At 42.7% G+C, this 13,201-nt stretch overlaps 1 protein-coding gene across 12 annotated transcripts in view; it reads right to left on the reverse strand.

Moving 5' to 3' along the window:
• The window catches only part of ablim2 (actin binding LIM protein family, member 2), an 86,961-nt gene that overhangs the window by 40,311 nt on the left and 33,449 nt on the right, over positions 1-13,201 (reverse strand). For all 12 annotated transcript variants that reach the window (XR_013076611.1, XR_013076613.1, XR_013076615.1 and 9 more), the window contains one exon: positions 580-763. Coding sequence is in view for 6 of the 12 variants with exons in the window: in XM_076724464.1 (XP_076580579.1) it covers positions 580-763 (184 nt within the window). In the remaining 6 variants the exon portion in view is untranslated. The remainder of the gene's footprint in view (positions 1-579; positions 764-13,201) is intronic.

Raw genomic sequence — 13,201 nt, forward strand, 5'->3', positions numbered from 1 at the left:
CACCCTACGCCGTCACTGAGCATTCGTAGTTCTGCATCGAGGGAACGCGTTGCTCCGCAATTCACCGCCAAGCCGCTAGGGGGGTGCGGCTGTGTCTTTGTATGGTTTCGGGGGGCTCTTGCTGCCGCGAAGAGGAGTTGTAGAGGTGGTCGTACTTGCGTACCTCCTCGATAATTCTTTCTTCGGCTTGGTCCAGTTTTTCTTGTAGCTCTCACCACAGAAACTTTGAAAATGGCGGTGTTGTTGTGCTGCGACCATAGGGCTGCGACTGAACCGAAAATTACGTTCTGAACGGACCAATCACAGTCCTCGACGTTCACGTCACTACGCGTCGACGCGACGCGTAGTCAGGATTTTTTGGAGGTGCGCGTCAGGCTACGGCGTAGGGTCCGCGTAGGGGTCTGCGTCGACGGCGTAGGTACGGCGTCGCCGCGATGCAGAAGCCTAAACCAAGCTTAAGAGATGTCACTGCCATTAAAGTCAAACGTAACTTGTGAGTCTTGCAGGGAAACAACTGAAGAAGAAACCAGCTCATACGTGAGTTAAATATGACCCGACTTCAGAGATCCTGTTTCTTACTTGCAGGAGGCACAGACGAAGCAGCGGGGGTGGTAGGTCTTGCCCAGGGCGGACACCACCTCTCCCTCGATGAAGTCTTGGCAGCTGAAGCAGCGAGTCCCATAGAGTCGCTGGTAGTCCAGAGTACAGATGTATTCACCCTGACGCACGAAGAAGCCTCCCTGGGCCAGTTCACAACCACATACTGCAATAAGGGAAGGACGAAGAGAGGGAAGAGCGAGACAGATTAGGCAAAATTAATAATGAACACATTTAAAAGCAAAGCCATTAGAAATACTAATGCTTCCTTTCAAAACATGGATGGCTCCAGGCTAATTCCAAAACCAAAGCCATTGTGCAAACTGCGACAAAAATCAGAAGGACAAGCTTTTGCTTTTTCAGTTTTTCAACACTTTTTGGGGACATAACATAGACTTCCATTCATTTCCTGGAGACTTACCCGAAGCATAACCATTACTTGCCTAAACCTAATCAGAACCCCAGTTTTCACCCTAAAATTTAATGATTTACATTATAGGGACCTGCATTTTGTCCCCACAAGTACAGCGAGTCCCCACAATGTGACTGTGTGAACAGATTTATGTCCCCACAACATGAGTAACACATGAGCACATGTGCACACACACACACACACACATTTATCTGAATAGCAAGTTTGACACGTCTGCTTTAAGAGTCAATAGCATCGCTCTGTCAGAATGGGTGTGTTTTTAACATATGTGTGTCTAAAGACTGCACTTCGCCTGTTTGTTTGACTCTTGACAATACATGACAGGAACTCCAAATCACCATCTCCTCTCTAGCACACACACTGATTACGCGGTAACCATGGCAACCACATGACATCACAGCCCGGCCGCATACTCAGGGGAAACCTCGCTCTATTTTTCCACTCCTTTAGCAAAAACAATACCCCTCCTTTCTTTTCCCTCCATTCTTTCTTACTGGAAAGAACGACAGGAAAGATAAATGAGAAATGTTTGTGCTGGTTGATGTCGCGCCCCTGGACGGCTCAGTGAACTTAAAACACACACACACACACACACACACACACACACACACACACACACTCAGACTTGCAGGGATGTGTGAAAGTATGAAGTAAGACACATTTGTGTTATGTGGGTGAGATCACACACATACACACACTTATCCTTGCAGGAATGTAGGAAGGTATGAGGTGACATATGTACAAAACATGGATAAAATCACACACACCTAAAACACATACGAGAAAAACACACACACATTCTACAGAATAGGCTCGAACACACCCAGGCACAGCTGGAGCAGTGCTGCTGGGTTTCCCAGCTCTCCTGAAGGTCTCAGTGTAAACCGATGTCCATGATGCTGTGCATGACAGCTCAAACAATTAAATAAAAAGTTCCAAGCAGCAGTCCAACACGGGTCAAGTTCCTGCCCAGTGAAACCAGTTAGATAACAATACAGACTTCCCAACTTTGCTCGATATTACAGAGTGAATGAAGGAATATAAATCCAGTTATTTTGGGGTGCACTATTAAAGAAATGGTTTTCTCAAGTTTAAACTTAGATTTTCCTGCTTATATCTAGTGAGACCTGGTCATGCAAACAGCAAACAAACTACTACATATGTCACATGTCCCTGAACGGGTCCACAACTGCTTAGTGGTGCTTTGTGCTAAATGCTAACACCAGGATGTCAACCCAGTGCCCCAACCCCCTCCAAAAAAACTACTCTGTTACTGTTATGAATTTCTATGTCCATGTTTCCATGCCATGTTGGCATGGAATATTCCTGCCTTTACCACGTGCAGTGCAACTTGCTATGAAGCCTGTGTTGCCTTCAGATTCACCTCGCTAAACTCTCCCACTCTCCTCTCCCTGATTGTGGTGTCCGTACGGTCGTATGTTAGCATTAGCTAGCACTTCTTTGCATATCAGGCTGCAGTTAGTTACTTGAGTCAGCCAAGTGACCTTGAGGTTCTGTTCATCACACTTCTGATATTTTGGTTGTAGCTCCTGTGGTGCCAGGCTGCAAGGCATTTAGTATCAAAAATTGCTTCAGTTTGCAACTTCAAGTACCTCATAGACCTCCATGAGCTGGGAGTCATAGGCACTGCTGCACCTGAAACTGCTGACTGTGTTCGTAATCATGAAAAAGTACAAAAATTAAGATCTCATTGTTTTCAGGGCACCTGCATGCACCAGTCCCTGATTTACTTCAGTTATAATGGTTGCACTCTGTTGTTGGATGTCGTTGTGTCAGTCTGTTTTATTTACAGTACATAAAACAGCACTAAATCAGCCCAAATACCTTCCAGGCAGCAAAAATCCTGAAGTTGGGGTTAAGTTGTGGGGGTTTGTAGCTTTTAATATTTTCTTGTGGTGGAGGTAATTTCTCAATATCACGTTGCACGACTGTTAAATCCATGTGTGAGATCAGGCTTGGCCTTACAGGGAGGAATTTAAATTGGACTGAGAACACCCCCTGTCATACAACACGCTGATGTGGAAATGGGTTTACAATGTTTGTCTAAATTCCAACACACTAAAGAGAAACTTACTCTCCCACCCTTTTATCCCCTTGTACAAACCTTGACCGACACATTGGACAACCAATTTCACTTATGTTTTTTTTTTTATCAAGCCCTGACAGGGGTTACAGCATGCTAATAAAACAACCACAACAATACGAGCAGGAATGTTTTGTCAGGAAGTGGATGACATAGTTTCCAGCGGCTGCTACCGGCTCCCTTATATCCGGTTCACATGTCTGACTGTCTCGAATGAGATAATGTTTTGGGCTGACGGAGTAAACATCAGCAGAGTGGAAAGCTGTATGGATGGATGGATGGATGGATGGATGGATGGATGCATGGATGAGGTAAGATATATAAGTACAGGCAGAAATAAGGAGAATTCTCAGAGCTCTTTTGTCATTGTCAGATGAAATGAAAAATAAAAGGTTAAATTCAGCACTTGACTTCAAAGCACTGTCAAGTTTTGAACAATTAAAAATGAAAGTAACAAACCTCAGTTAGTCTCAAAGACTTGACTTGAGACTTGTCTTGAATTGCTTGAGATATGCCTTCAGAATTTACATACACTTGTCTCCAGTGGCTTGAGCCTCTGTTTGAGATTTGCTCTGACAGACTTGAGACTTGACTCGAGTTTGTCTCGAAAGGCTTGAGATGTTTCTCACAGACTTGATACTTGAGATTCCACGAGACTTGGCTTGAATGGGTGAAGACTTGCTCTGATAGACTTCAGAATAGACTTGTAAATGACTTGAGATTTACTTTGACAGACTTTTGAGACTTGATTCTTGTTCTGACAAACTTGAGACTTGGATTTATTTCAGATGACTTGAGACTTGCCTATAGACAGCAGTTCTGCTCTTCGAGATGTGGAAGAGATGGAGACAGAAATCCTCACTCGGACGCCTGATTGCAGCTTCCCATCAGCTCGTCTTTCAATCCCTGTATATTTAGACTTGCTCTGCCAGCTGGCACATAGACTCTTCCTCTTACTGTATTATAACTTAGTTGCTTAAGCAGCTCAGCAGCCAAGCCCATATGAGCTCAAGTTGGATCATTCATCATTCATCATTCATCATTCATCGAGCTAACACTACCAGAAAGCATTACGTTTATCCTTTTAGAAGTGATAGCAAACCCACCATTTATATAATTTGTTTCATCTGCACTCCAGCAGCATGGTGCATATGTAGAGTGCAGAACAAGGCAAAGTTACTGGCAAACTAGCTTCTAATGCAGATCAAAACGTGTGTCTGAGTGCATTACATAAGTGAGAGGGAGACAGAAGATGCTCTTTCAGCTTTGTCTGTCATCGCTAATGGAAACCGCCAAAGCTGTCTGCCTCTCATCCCTTTCTTGTTGCTTGCATATCTCCGATCTGTCATTCCTTAATCCCTCATTCAGGTGGACCGTGTTAAAAGGCAGGGGGAAGTTGAAGAACTGGAGCAGAGTCGGATGTGGAAGTCAGTAAATCAGGTTTAATTGAGGGGGTCGACTGAAGATCGCTTTCATTTGCTTTGACAGAAACAGTTCAACAGCAAACCGCAACCGAAGGAAAGGATGGAGGACAAACTCCAGATGATAGCAAAAGGATAGCGAGAAGAATATCCTCTTTTTTGGTCTTAATGGAGAGTTTTATTGCTTATCACCCTCACCGGGAAACAACTGTACGACTAAAAGCAGCCAGCAAATAAATTATTAAAGTACAGAAACAGTGTCTGTATTAACCATGCAATACAAATACAATCAGAATCAGCCTTGAACTCTCCTTAATTCAACCAAATGTTATGGTCAAGCTTCATTATTTTGAATATTTCATCTCTATGACTACGGAGGGGGGGTGTGTGTGTGTGTGTGTGTGTGTGTTCACCCTGCTCGTGGGCCGTTGTCGGATGAGATCATGATGCGGCTAATTAGTGGTTTTGTCCTGAGACTCAACTGGGAAGAACGGAATGTGTCGAGCTACACGCCTGCAGCGAGATAAAACGTACGTGAACCACGGGAGGCTCCGACCTTTTGAACCCTATGTGTGTGGTGATCGGAGGAGGTGTGTGAATAAGTCAGTGTGAGGTTATGCTGCTGTTTGAGGACAGTCTGTGGAATGATTTTCTGTAATGACTCAATCCAGTTGCATGGAGATGATGTGAATTTCAGCAACAGGAAAACCTTGAAAAAATAAAGCATTGCATCAACTGTGCTCAGGAAGCCGTGTGCTTCTTAGTTACAACATTTTCTAAGGCTGAAAGATAGATGACTTCACAGGAAGCTGATTATAACCTCTCTGAAGGCTTATCTCATGCACTGTGAAGCCACTTACATAATGCGAATGTACGCAGAGGCTCTCGGTGGAATTCGACGTGCTGTTGAATCTGCTTCCTCTGCACCGGAGGATCTCAGAGCCAAGCCTGTTCTTTTCCTTCAACTCAGCGCGTAGAATTGTGGAGTGAGGAAGTGAGGAAGCTACACGCTTGAATGGATGGATGTGCAACAAACGTGCCCCGTTGTGATTTGTAAATTAAATATGGCGCGTCTGTTTTACTTGTGTACGAACGAAGTCTGGAGAGGGAGAAGTAATGGATTCAGTTGTTCGGACATGATGCAAGTAATCGAGCTGAACTAGAGCTAGGAATCAAACCTAGCACTCTACACCATCTGCAGGACACAAAATGACAGACACACAAAATTAGCGGCTAGCTTGTAAAGAAAGTGGAGCATTTAGCAGCTAAAGAGCCACATATGGACTTAAATCCAGGACTTGAAATGAATGCTAATGTTCCTCTCTTAACAGCGCATCACGTCAAAGCATGTTATACACCCACCACACCACGCTGGTCCATCATGTCTGGGACACGTTTTGCATCAAATAGGTCTGAAAACGCCTTCCCCATTCCGCGGTCAACTTAACAATACTAAATATAGGCTACAAAGTCCAGTTACACTTTCAAAATAAAGCTTGCTGGGAAAAATATCATGTGAGGGCTGCAGTTGGGTTAGGTTTACGCACGAACTCTACTCAAAATAACTTCTCCCTTAGAACAATCAATAGTGGTTTCACATGGAAGTTGAACCCCGGTCTCCTGTTTGCGGACCACCACTCCACCCCAAGCTCCACCTTTGACTCTTGTTGCCTTTTAAACTACACTTGTCCTTCACTACCATCCTTATCACCCATTACTGCGCCTACATATGCATACGCTTTTCACACATGGGCGAGGCAGGCCTGTCTGAGAGAGCCTGTCCAGTGTGTGCATGTGAGTGAGTGAGTGTAAAAGATGGAGAAAATGTATCTTTCCAGCACGCAACACTTCCAGAGACATTACTGACAGACGTCATATGGTGCCACATACAATATATATATATGTGTGTGTGTGTACTATGTCCTTACATGAGTGTGACCTTGACGACCTTGACTTTATCTCATGTTTCACAACGACTTCCACTGTGCATGTGTGTGAACGTGAGCAGGGTTAAATATACATGTGCTATGTGTTTTCTGCTATGCGTGTGGGACCTTGACTGCATTTCATGTTTTACAATGACTCACCGTTAACGTGTGTGCGTGTGTGGCAGGATGGGGTGGAGTGGATCATTCACTTGTCTATTCCGTGACCTTGACTGTACAGTCTTCAGCCTGCTGGCATTGATCTGACGGGCTGTGCTTGAAAGACAGTAAAATTCAAGGTCGATACTTCTGACAAGTCAAATGGATTTACAGCCGTCCAGACTCCCTCTACACGGGCCTGAAATGCAAGCAGGCATCGAACGAGGTAATGAGCATGGGAGGTCCTTTTATTTTCTAAATCACTGGGATACAGCATATCTCATCAACACAATTACTGTCGGTTTTTGAGAACTTTCAGCAAGAAGTGATTCTTGTGAGGGTTTATGTTCATATCTACATGTTCATTTTCATTACAGGCTACAATTATTTCTGTGAGGTGACTTTCAAACCCTTCATCTGCATCAATCTCCTCCACATTTGTTTAAAAATCCGATGATACCATAAACTTTATGAAATTAAATATCATCATACGCTTGTATAATCTGCGCAACATGGCGTGTTTTGTATGTCCAGAGTGCCTTTCAGCTCATTTTTAGAGTGTGCATGCATGCGTTTCCTTTCCCCAAGTACACGTGTGTGTGAGGTCAGGCCTCCTGGCCCAATGACGAACACACACACACACACACACACACACACTGTGTTCTGGTCAGCCTGCTTCCAAGAAGAAGACAAATCAAATAGCCAACACCCTGGTGAGAACATCACAACCATCTGCTATTATAACACCACTGATCCGAGCATCAGGGCTTCAACATGTGGCGAGCAGCGTCTGTTTACCAAGCTTACTTCCAGGAAGAGAAGCACTCAGGCTGGGTAGCTGCACAAAAACAATACAATCCATAAATCTGTCAAAACCTCAAAGGAAGCCTGTCTGTGTGAAGAGAGTCAAAGCTGTAATTTCACACTACACACAGTAAATAACATTCTAACATCTTCCTTCAGTTTACGTGCCATGTCTGCTTTCTCTCTGAGTTCTATAATTATAATCTTTACAGGTAAACTGTCTACATTCCTCTGGGTACAAGCAATATTTTGTAGTTTGACAGTTTGAAAACAGTAGCTGACAAAACAATGTCGAGTCTGCAGATTACAACCATACACAGTCTTCATCACCAGATGGAATTTGCTCACTTGCATTGGAACAGTAAATGCTACTTTTGATCATTCTCAGCACTCTTATGACCTGTGACCCAGCCGAGACCCCAAAGTAACCACTGCGAACATACTGAATGATTAAACGTCATGATCCAGGTCCAGTGCCAACATTCAGTGCAGAGATCAGAGTTCGAGTCCCATCATAGACGTGCAAGTCATGGTGGCTACAATGTGCTGATATGGTAGTAGGTAACAACAAAAACGCACTGAAACTGCACGTAATCCAGGGTTTTGCAGAATCGTCAAATATAAACATTGTAATCTGGTGACATAGTTGTGAAAACCATGTAAACTAGAGAAAAAGGGGACCTTGAGTTGACTTTGCTTCGTCAACAATATTCTACGATTGCTTCTGTTCAAAGATGAATCTCAGTTGACCAGGGGTGGGGCTTCACTTGGAATACATTGGTCATTAAATTGTTTTGGACCTAAAATGTCGTATTGTACATGTCGTATACTGTATAGTGAAACATTCAAGAGGAAAAATGATAACATCTCAGATCAAATATGTCACCAACTACACAGAAAATCCTGGTTCAATTACACAACACTCGTCATTTTCCCAAGAAAGTGATTGCATTCTATTGCTGATGTTACGTGAAAGATTTAATTTCTTACTTTAACTGTTTTCTTTAAAAAAAAACAACTTGGTTTTCAGAGCTTTTAACCACATCTCATGGTCCTCATTCAGGAAATAGAAATGATAAGGGGCTGTTGCACGACTGAAATCTGGAGTTTCAGTCACTTTCAGTCACTGGAGATAGTAACTACCATCTCAGTTCAAGGCTGGTCTTGGCATCAAATATGAATGGCTGCCCACGGACTTCTACTCAATGGTCTTTCAAGACCTCCATCATTGTCTCAGAGACAAAGACAGATCAGATAAAGATCATGTCATGACACCTGAACCAACTCAGTCTGTTGAATTTCCCTACGCCTGATCAGGTATATTTTATTTTTCTGACATCAGAAATCAGAAATTTAGAGGAGTCAGAGTTCGGCGTCCAGAGGTCTAAAGTAACATCCACTGTTTCAAGGCAGAGATTAACTGTATCTTAAAGCAGAAAGCTTGTATATGTGTGTTTTTCCCAAATGACGTGCACTGTGGCATTGAGAAGCACCCAAGCTTGGCAAACATCAGCAAAATCATGAATAAAACTGTTTTCAGCTTTATGGAGAGGCGAGCGGAATGCAATAAAAGATACCGCTCCCGGGTTCGTGAGGGTGTGTTCTGGACTGCTTGTGAATGTGATGTGAATGACAAAGAAGGGGAGCGTGTCTGATATAAATGAGTCTCTCCGTATCACCACTCCAGCTCTTAAGGGCCGTTAGAGTTAACCTTCCATAACGATAGCAATGGCTGTTTCCACTCTACATTTAGTAGTTTTCATGCAGGCTTGACGACATCAGGGTGTGACCACATATTTTCACATTTGAGTATTCCCTGCTGCATTCAAATGCTATTTGGATGATGTGATGGCCCTCCATGAAAGCAAAACCAGATTAGGATAAAAGTCTGCCTGAGTTGTTTTGCCAGGTCATCTTGTCTGCAGCGCTATGCTGTCGACGGTGTCTCAGCGTCAGCTTAAAGGCGTCTGAGAAGCAGACATAACAGGATATACAAAGACAGGCACAGTTGGTACCTAAATAAAACACACTTCCTCAAGCATGCAGCTTGCTGTTGATGGCAGCTACCATGAAAACAGCAATTAGTGCTTAACAAATGCCCAAGAGGCTTAAAGGTACAAGTGTGGGACTTTTTTTTTTTTTTTAAGCAGATCACATGTTGGCAGCAGTGAAACAAAAAGTTAGACATGAATCCATTACACTTGACACAGGGCAACTGAGGCTCCAGACCATCATGGATCCAGAAGGAGCCAATTCATGCTTTTAACAGCTTCCAATAATTTAATGAATTGCCAGTAATGTGTACAAATAAAGCATAATACCAAGTGATATTTTGAGGGCCTTCAAGATACATTTTGTAATTAAGTGTCCCACAACAGTGAGTCAGTCAGTATCTTAGTTTAGCCCTGGGGGCCTTGCAGCAGGTTAATCCAGCCATGTCAATTGCATTTAGGTGTACAGAGTTCTGAAAACACTGAGGCTGTGTTTACTATTAGCACTGCAGAGCTACCTTGATATCTGGCCAATGCTAAAGAGGCTAACATTAGCACACATTTATCCAGTCCTCCACTCTGCTTGGTGTTAATTACACATGCCTAGCTGAGCGTTGACGGTTCCTCACTTCAGACCTGGCGCTGTGAGTCTGCTGGCTAACACCCAGGCTGTTTGTAATTGGCACTAATACAGCAATACAGTCAGGGGTCATGGGTTTGATTCTCTTCCAGGTTAATCTGGACATCGTTGATAGAGTGTACTTGGTCTGAGGTGAGCTAGATCTCAACAGTGTGCGTTAATGGTCCGTAAATCAAAGACTGAAACGGGAAGATATTTCATCTTATTACAATATCAACTGGTATCCATGAGGAATGTTCTAAAAGAAAACACTAACTTCTAAGTGAGCACACCACCATGTTGAACTTGGCTGCTGACGCAGATACAGATGTCTTTTTATTTCTTTGATGTTCGGGTCTGAACAGCAATCTGATCCCATTCAGCCTACTATGGTTTATTTTATTTCCACGTCCGACTTTCAGATTTCTGTCAGTTCACATCTGGCCATTTTAATAGCAAACTGGCCACCCCGAGACCCCACCCAACCCTCGCAACGCCAGGATAATCAGCGTGTTTAATAACCCAGATGAGTTGGAAATTCAATTAATGCACTCATGCTTTGGATTAATGGACAGGAGAAGGAGCCAGGCATTTTATGTGTGAACTGAGTGAGCGTACTTACATAACTCCTCTGATTGTTGCGTCTACATGGTATTAATACACCTCCTGAATGCCTGACATTAAATTAGCCAGGCCCATGCTTCCTAATTAAACTCTTTAGAAAGCAAGCCAAATAACTTCATCCAGTGAGGAAAATACGCTGGCTGTGGCTTTAATCAAGCCCTCCAATAATGACTTTCAAGCATTAACATCTGAACTTTGAATTCGTATGAGTAATTGGTATGTGTAACCTGAGGCGTGTAATCATCACAATTGGCTAATTTCTTTTTAAGTTAAACATAAAAGCTCCTCATGAAAAAACAAACTCAGCTCAATTAGTGCGACATGAGAGTCTCACTCCGTCATTGCCGCACAATAAGAATGAAACCGCTAATCAGGCTTTGTTAATAAGAAGTAGCCAATCAACAAAAAGAAGTACAAGCTGTGTTATTGTGAAATATTAGTCAAAGTCTTCACAAGAATTATGAACTTGTACTTAAAGTATCAAAAGAAAAAAGAGTGTAATATTTGAATATATATTACATTATTGACTTGACACATAAACATGGAAGCAGTATTTTGAGTTTTTTGACCTTTTTATATACTGTTGGCTCCAGAAAATAATTATGTTTTCTGTGTTGAATCTCTAGTACAGTGAGATAATGCAACAACTTCTGTAGTTTTGCATATGCAGTGGAAATAATACCTTGTGCTAAGAGCGTACTGATACAGATTTATGCTTCTATTTGGTAAGCAATGTTGTGAAATTGAACATATTGTGCAACTGCAGTTCGTTAGCAGTTTACATCCATAGGATAACGCGGCTCCAGGGGCAGGCATGGTGCAATATAGACATTTATCATGTCACCCAAATGTCAGTGTAATATATGACATGCAATATGGCTCTAAGGCCAGAAACACTGCAATTGAGGTAGGTGGTATTCAAAACATCAAATTATTTGAACATTTATTCTTGACCTTAACAGCAGTTTAACCAAAAAAATGACAAGACGCCAAGCCTACTGTTTGATTTCTTTGGTCTTGTCATTTGAGCAAACATTTTCTGCCCTAAGAACGCTTTTAGGGAAGTGAAACTTTCTAAAATGAAATTAAAGTACGGGTACCTTAAAGCTGTACATGAGTATTTGTTTACATTCCACCACTGGGGATGGCTAACAATATACAAGGACTGTACCTAAGCTGTTTTCTAGTAGCTGCAAACTACATTAGCTAGCCAACCAACTGACCTCTTGTTACCACTTTCTGAAAGGGTTAAAAGCAGCCAGGAGCTAAGACAGCTAAGGGATCATTCCAGTTTGTTACAACTTGTTCCTGTTTATCCGCTTGGACTGGATCGCTCTTCAGTGATGTCACCACAGTCTCAGATCTTCACTGTTAACTTTGTCAGTACACAATGTTATTACTGCTAGGAATGAAAATAAGGTCCAAGAAACTGCAGCGATCCTTTAAGATCACGCTCAAATAAAACAAACCATCAATTGCCACACTCTGCTCCTTCGTGCCTTGTTCGCAGACTTAAAGATGGAGGATGAGGAGGAGGTGGGTTGTAGAATGTACAGACAGGGAGTCTGCTGATCAGCGGAAGATTAAAGGTGATAAACTCCAGGAAGCTGCCGACAATGTAGCGACCCTGCCGGTAGCCTAGGAGCTGTGTGTGTGTTGACAACAACAGCAGCCTGATACAAGGCCTGCGTGGAGAGTCTGGGCTGGGAGGGGGACACATGCACACTCCTATGAAGTCCAGCTACATATAACATGAAAAAAAAAAAAAAAACACACACACACACGCAACCACAAGCACACACTCAGATTTCAAGTATCTGACACCTGCAGCCACACATCCAGAAATATACACACACACACACACACACACACACCCTTTTCCCTTGCACACACACAATGTAACCCACACCTACCTCTGTAACTGATTAGACTGAACTGACTCATCAGACTTTCTCAGTGACTTTCCTCTTATTCCTAAACGATAAACAAAATGACTTAACAATAATGTCGATTCAATTTTGGCCACAAAGTTGCACTAAATTGACGGTGGCCTCTTGTTAAGTCTTTACTAATGCAAGCTAGGTGTCTTGAATGCTAACCAGCAATAAGTTGACACAGCTTATTTGAGATGTGTTTGTACCATCAACCTCCTCATTACTGTGTGATATGTCTCTTTGTGGAGCATTTAGCACTTAGACAAAGCAGGGTTATGTACACCGGTGGATGGTACAACACCATAACAGGCTATAATAGCTTTCTCTGCTTTGGATTCTCTCCAGCTCTAAGCACATTGTTCAACAGTGCAAAAAAAATCACAAAAAATTGAACTCAGTGCAAAAAAAAAAAAAAGCGGTTCACACTACTGGTCAATCCCATGTTGCCTGCTATCCCAGAATGCCTTGAGATGCAACTTGCTTGTGTCCCATCGAAAATGAATACAGGAGAATGTGTAAGTAGGTACATTCACCTCTCCGTTTCAACAGAGCATCTGATTCTTTTCATTTTTACGTAAAATGGTCCTTAT

Source organism: Chaetodon auriga, chromosome 24, assembly GCF_051107435.1.
Source record: "Chaetodon auriga isolate fChaAug3 chromosome 24, fChaAug3.hap1, whole genome shotgun sequence".
Classification (NCBI taxonomy): Eukaryota; Metazoa; Chordata; class Actinopteri; order Chaetodontiformes; family Chaetodontidae; genus Chaetodon; species Chaetodon auriga.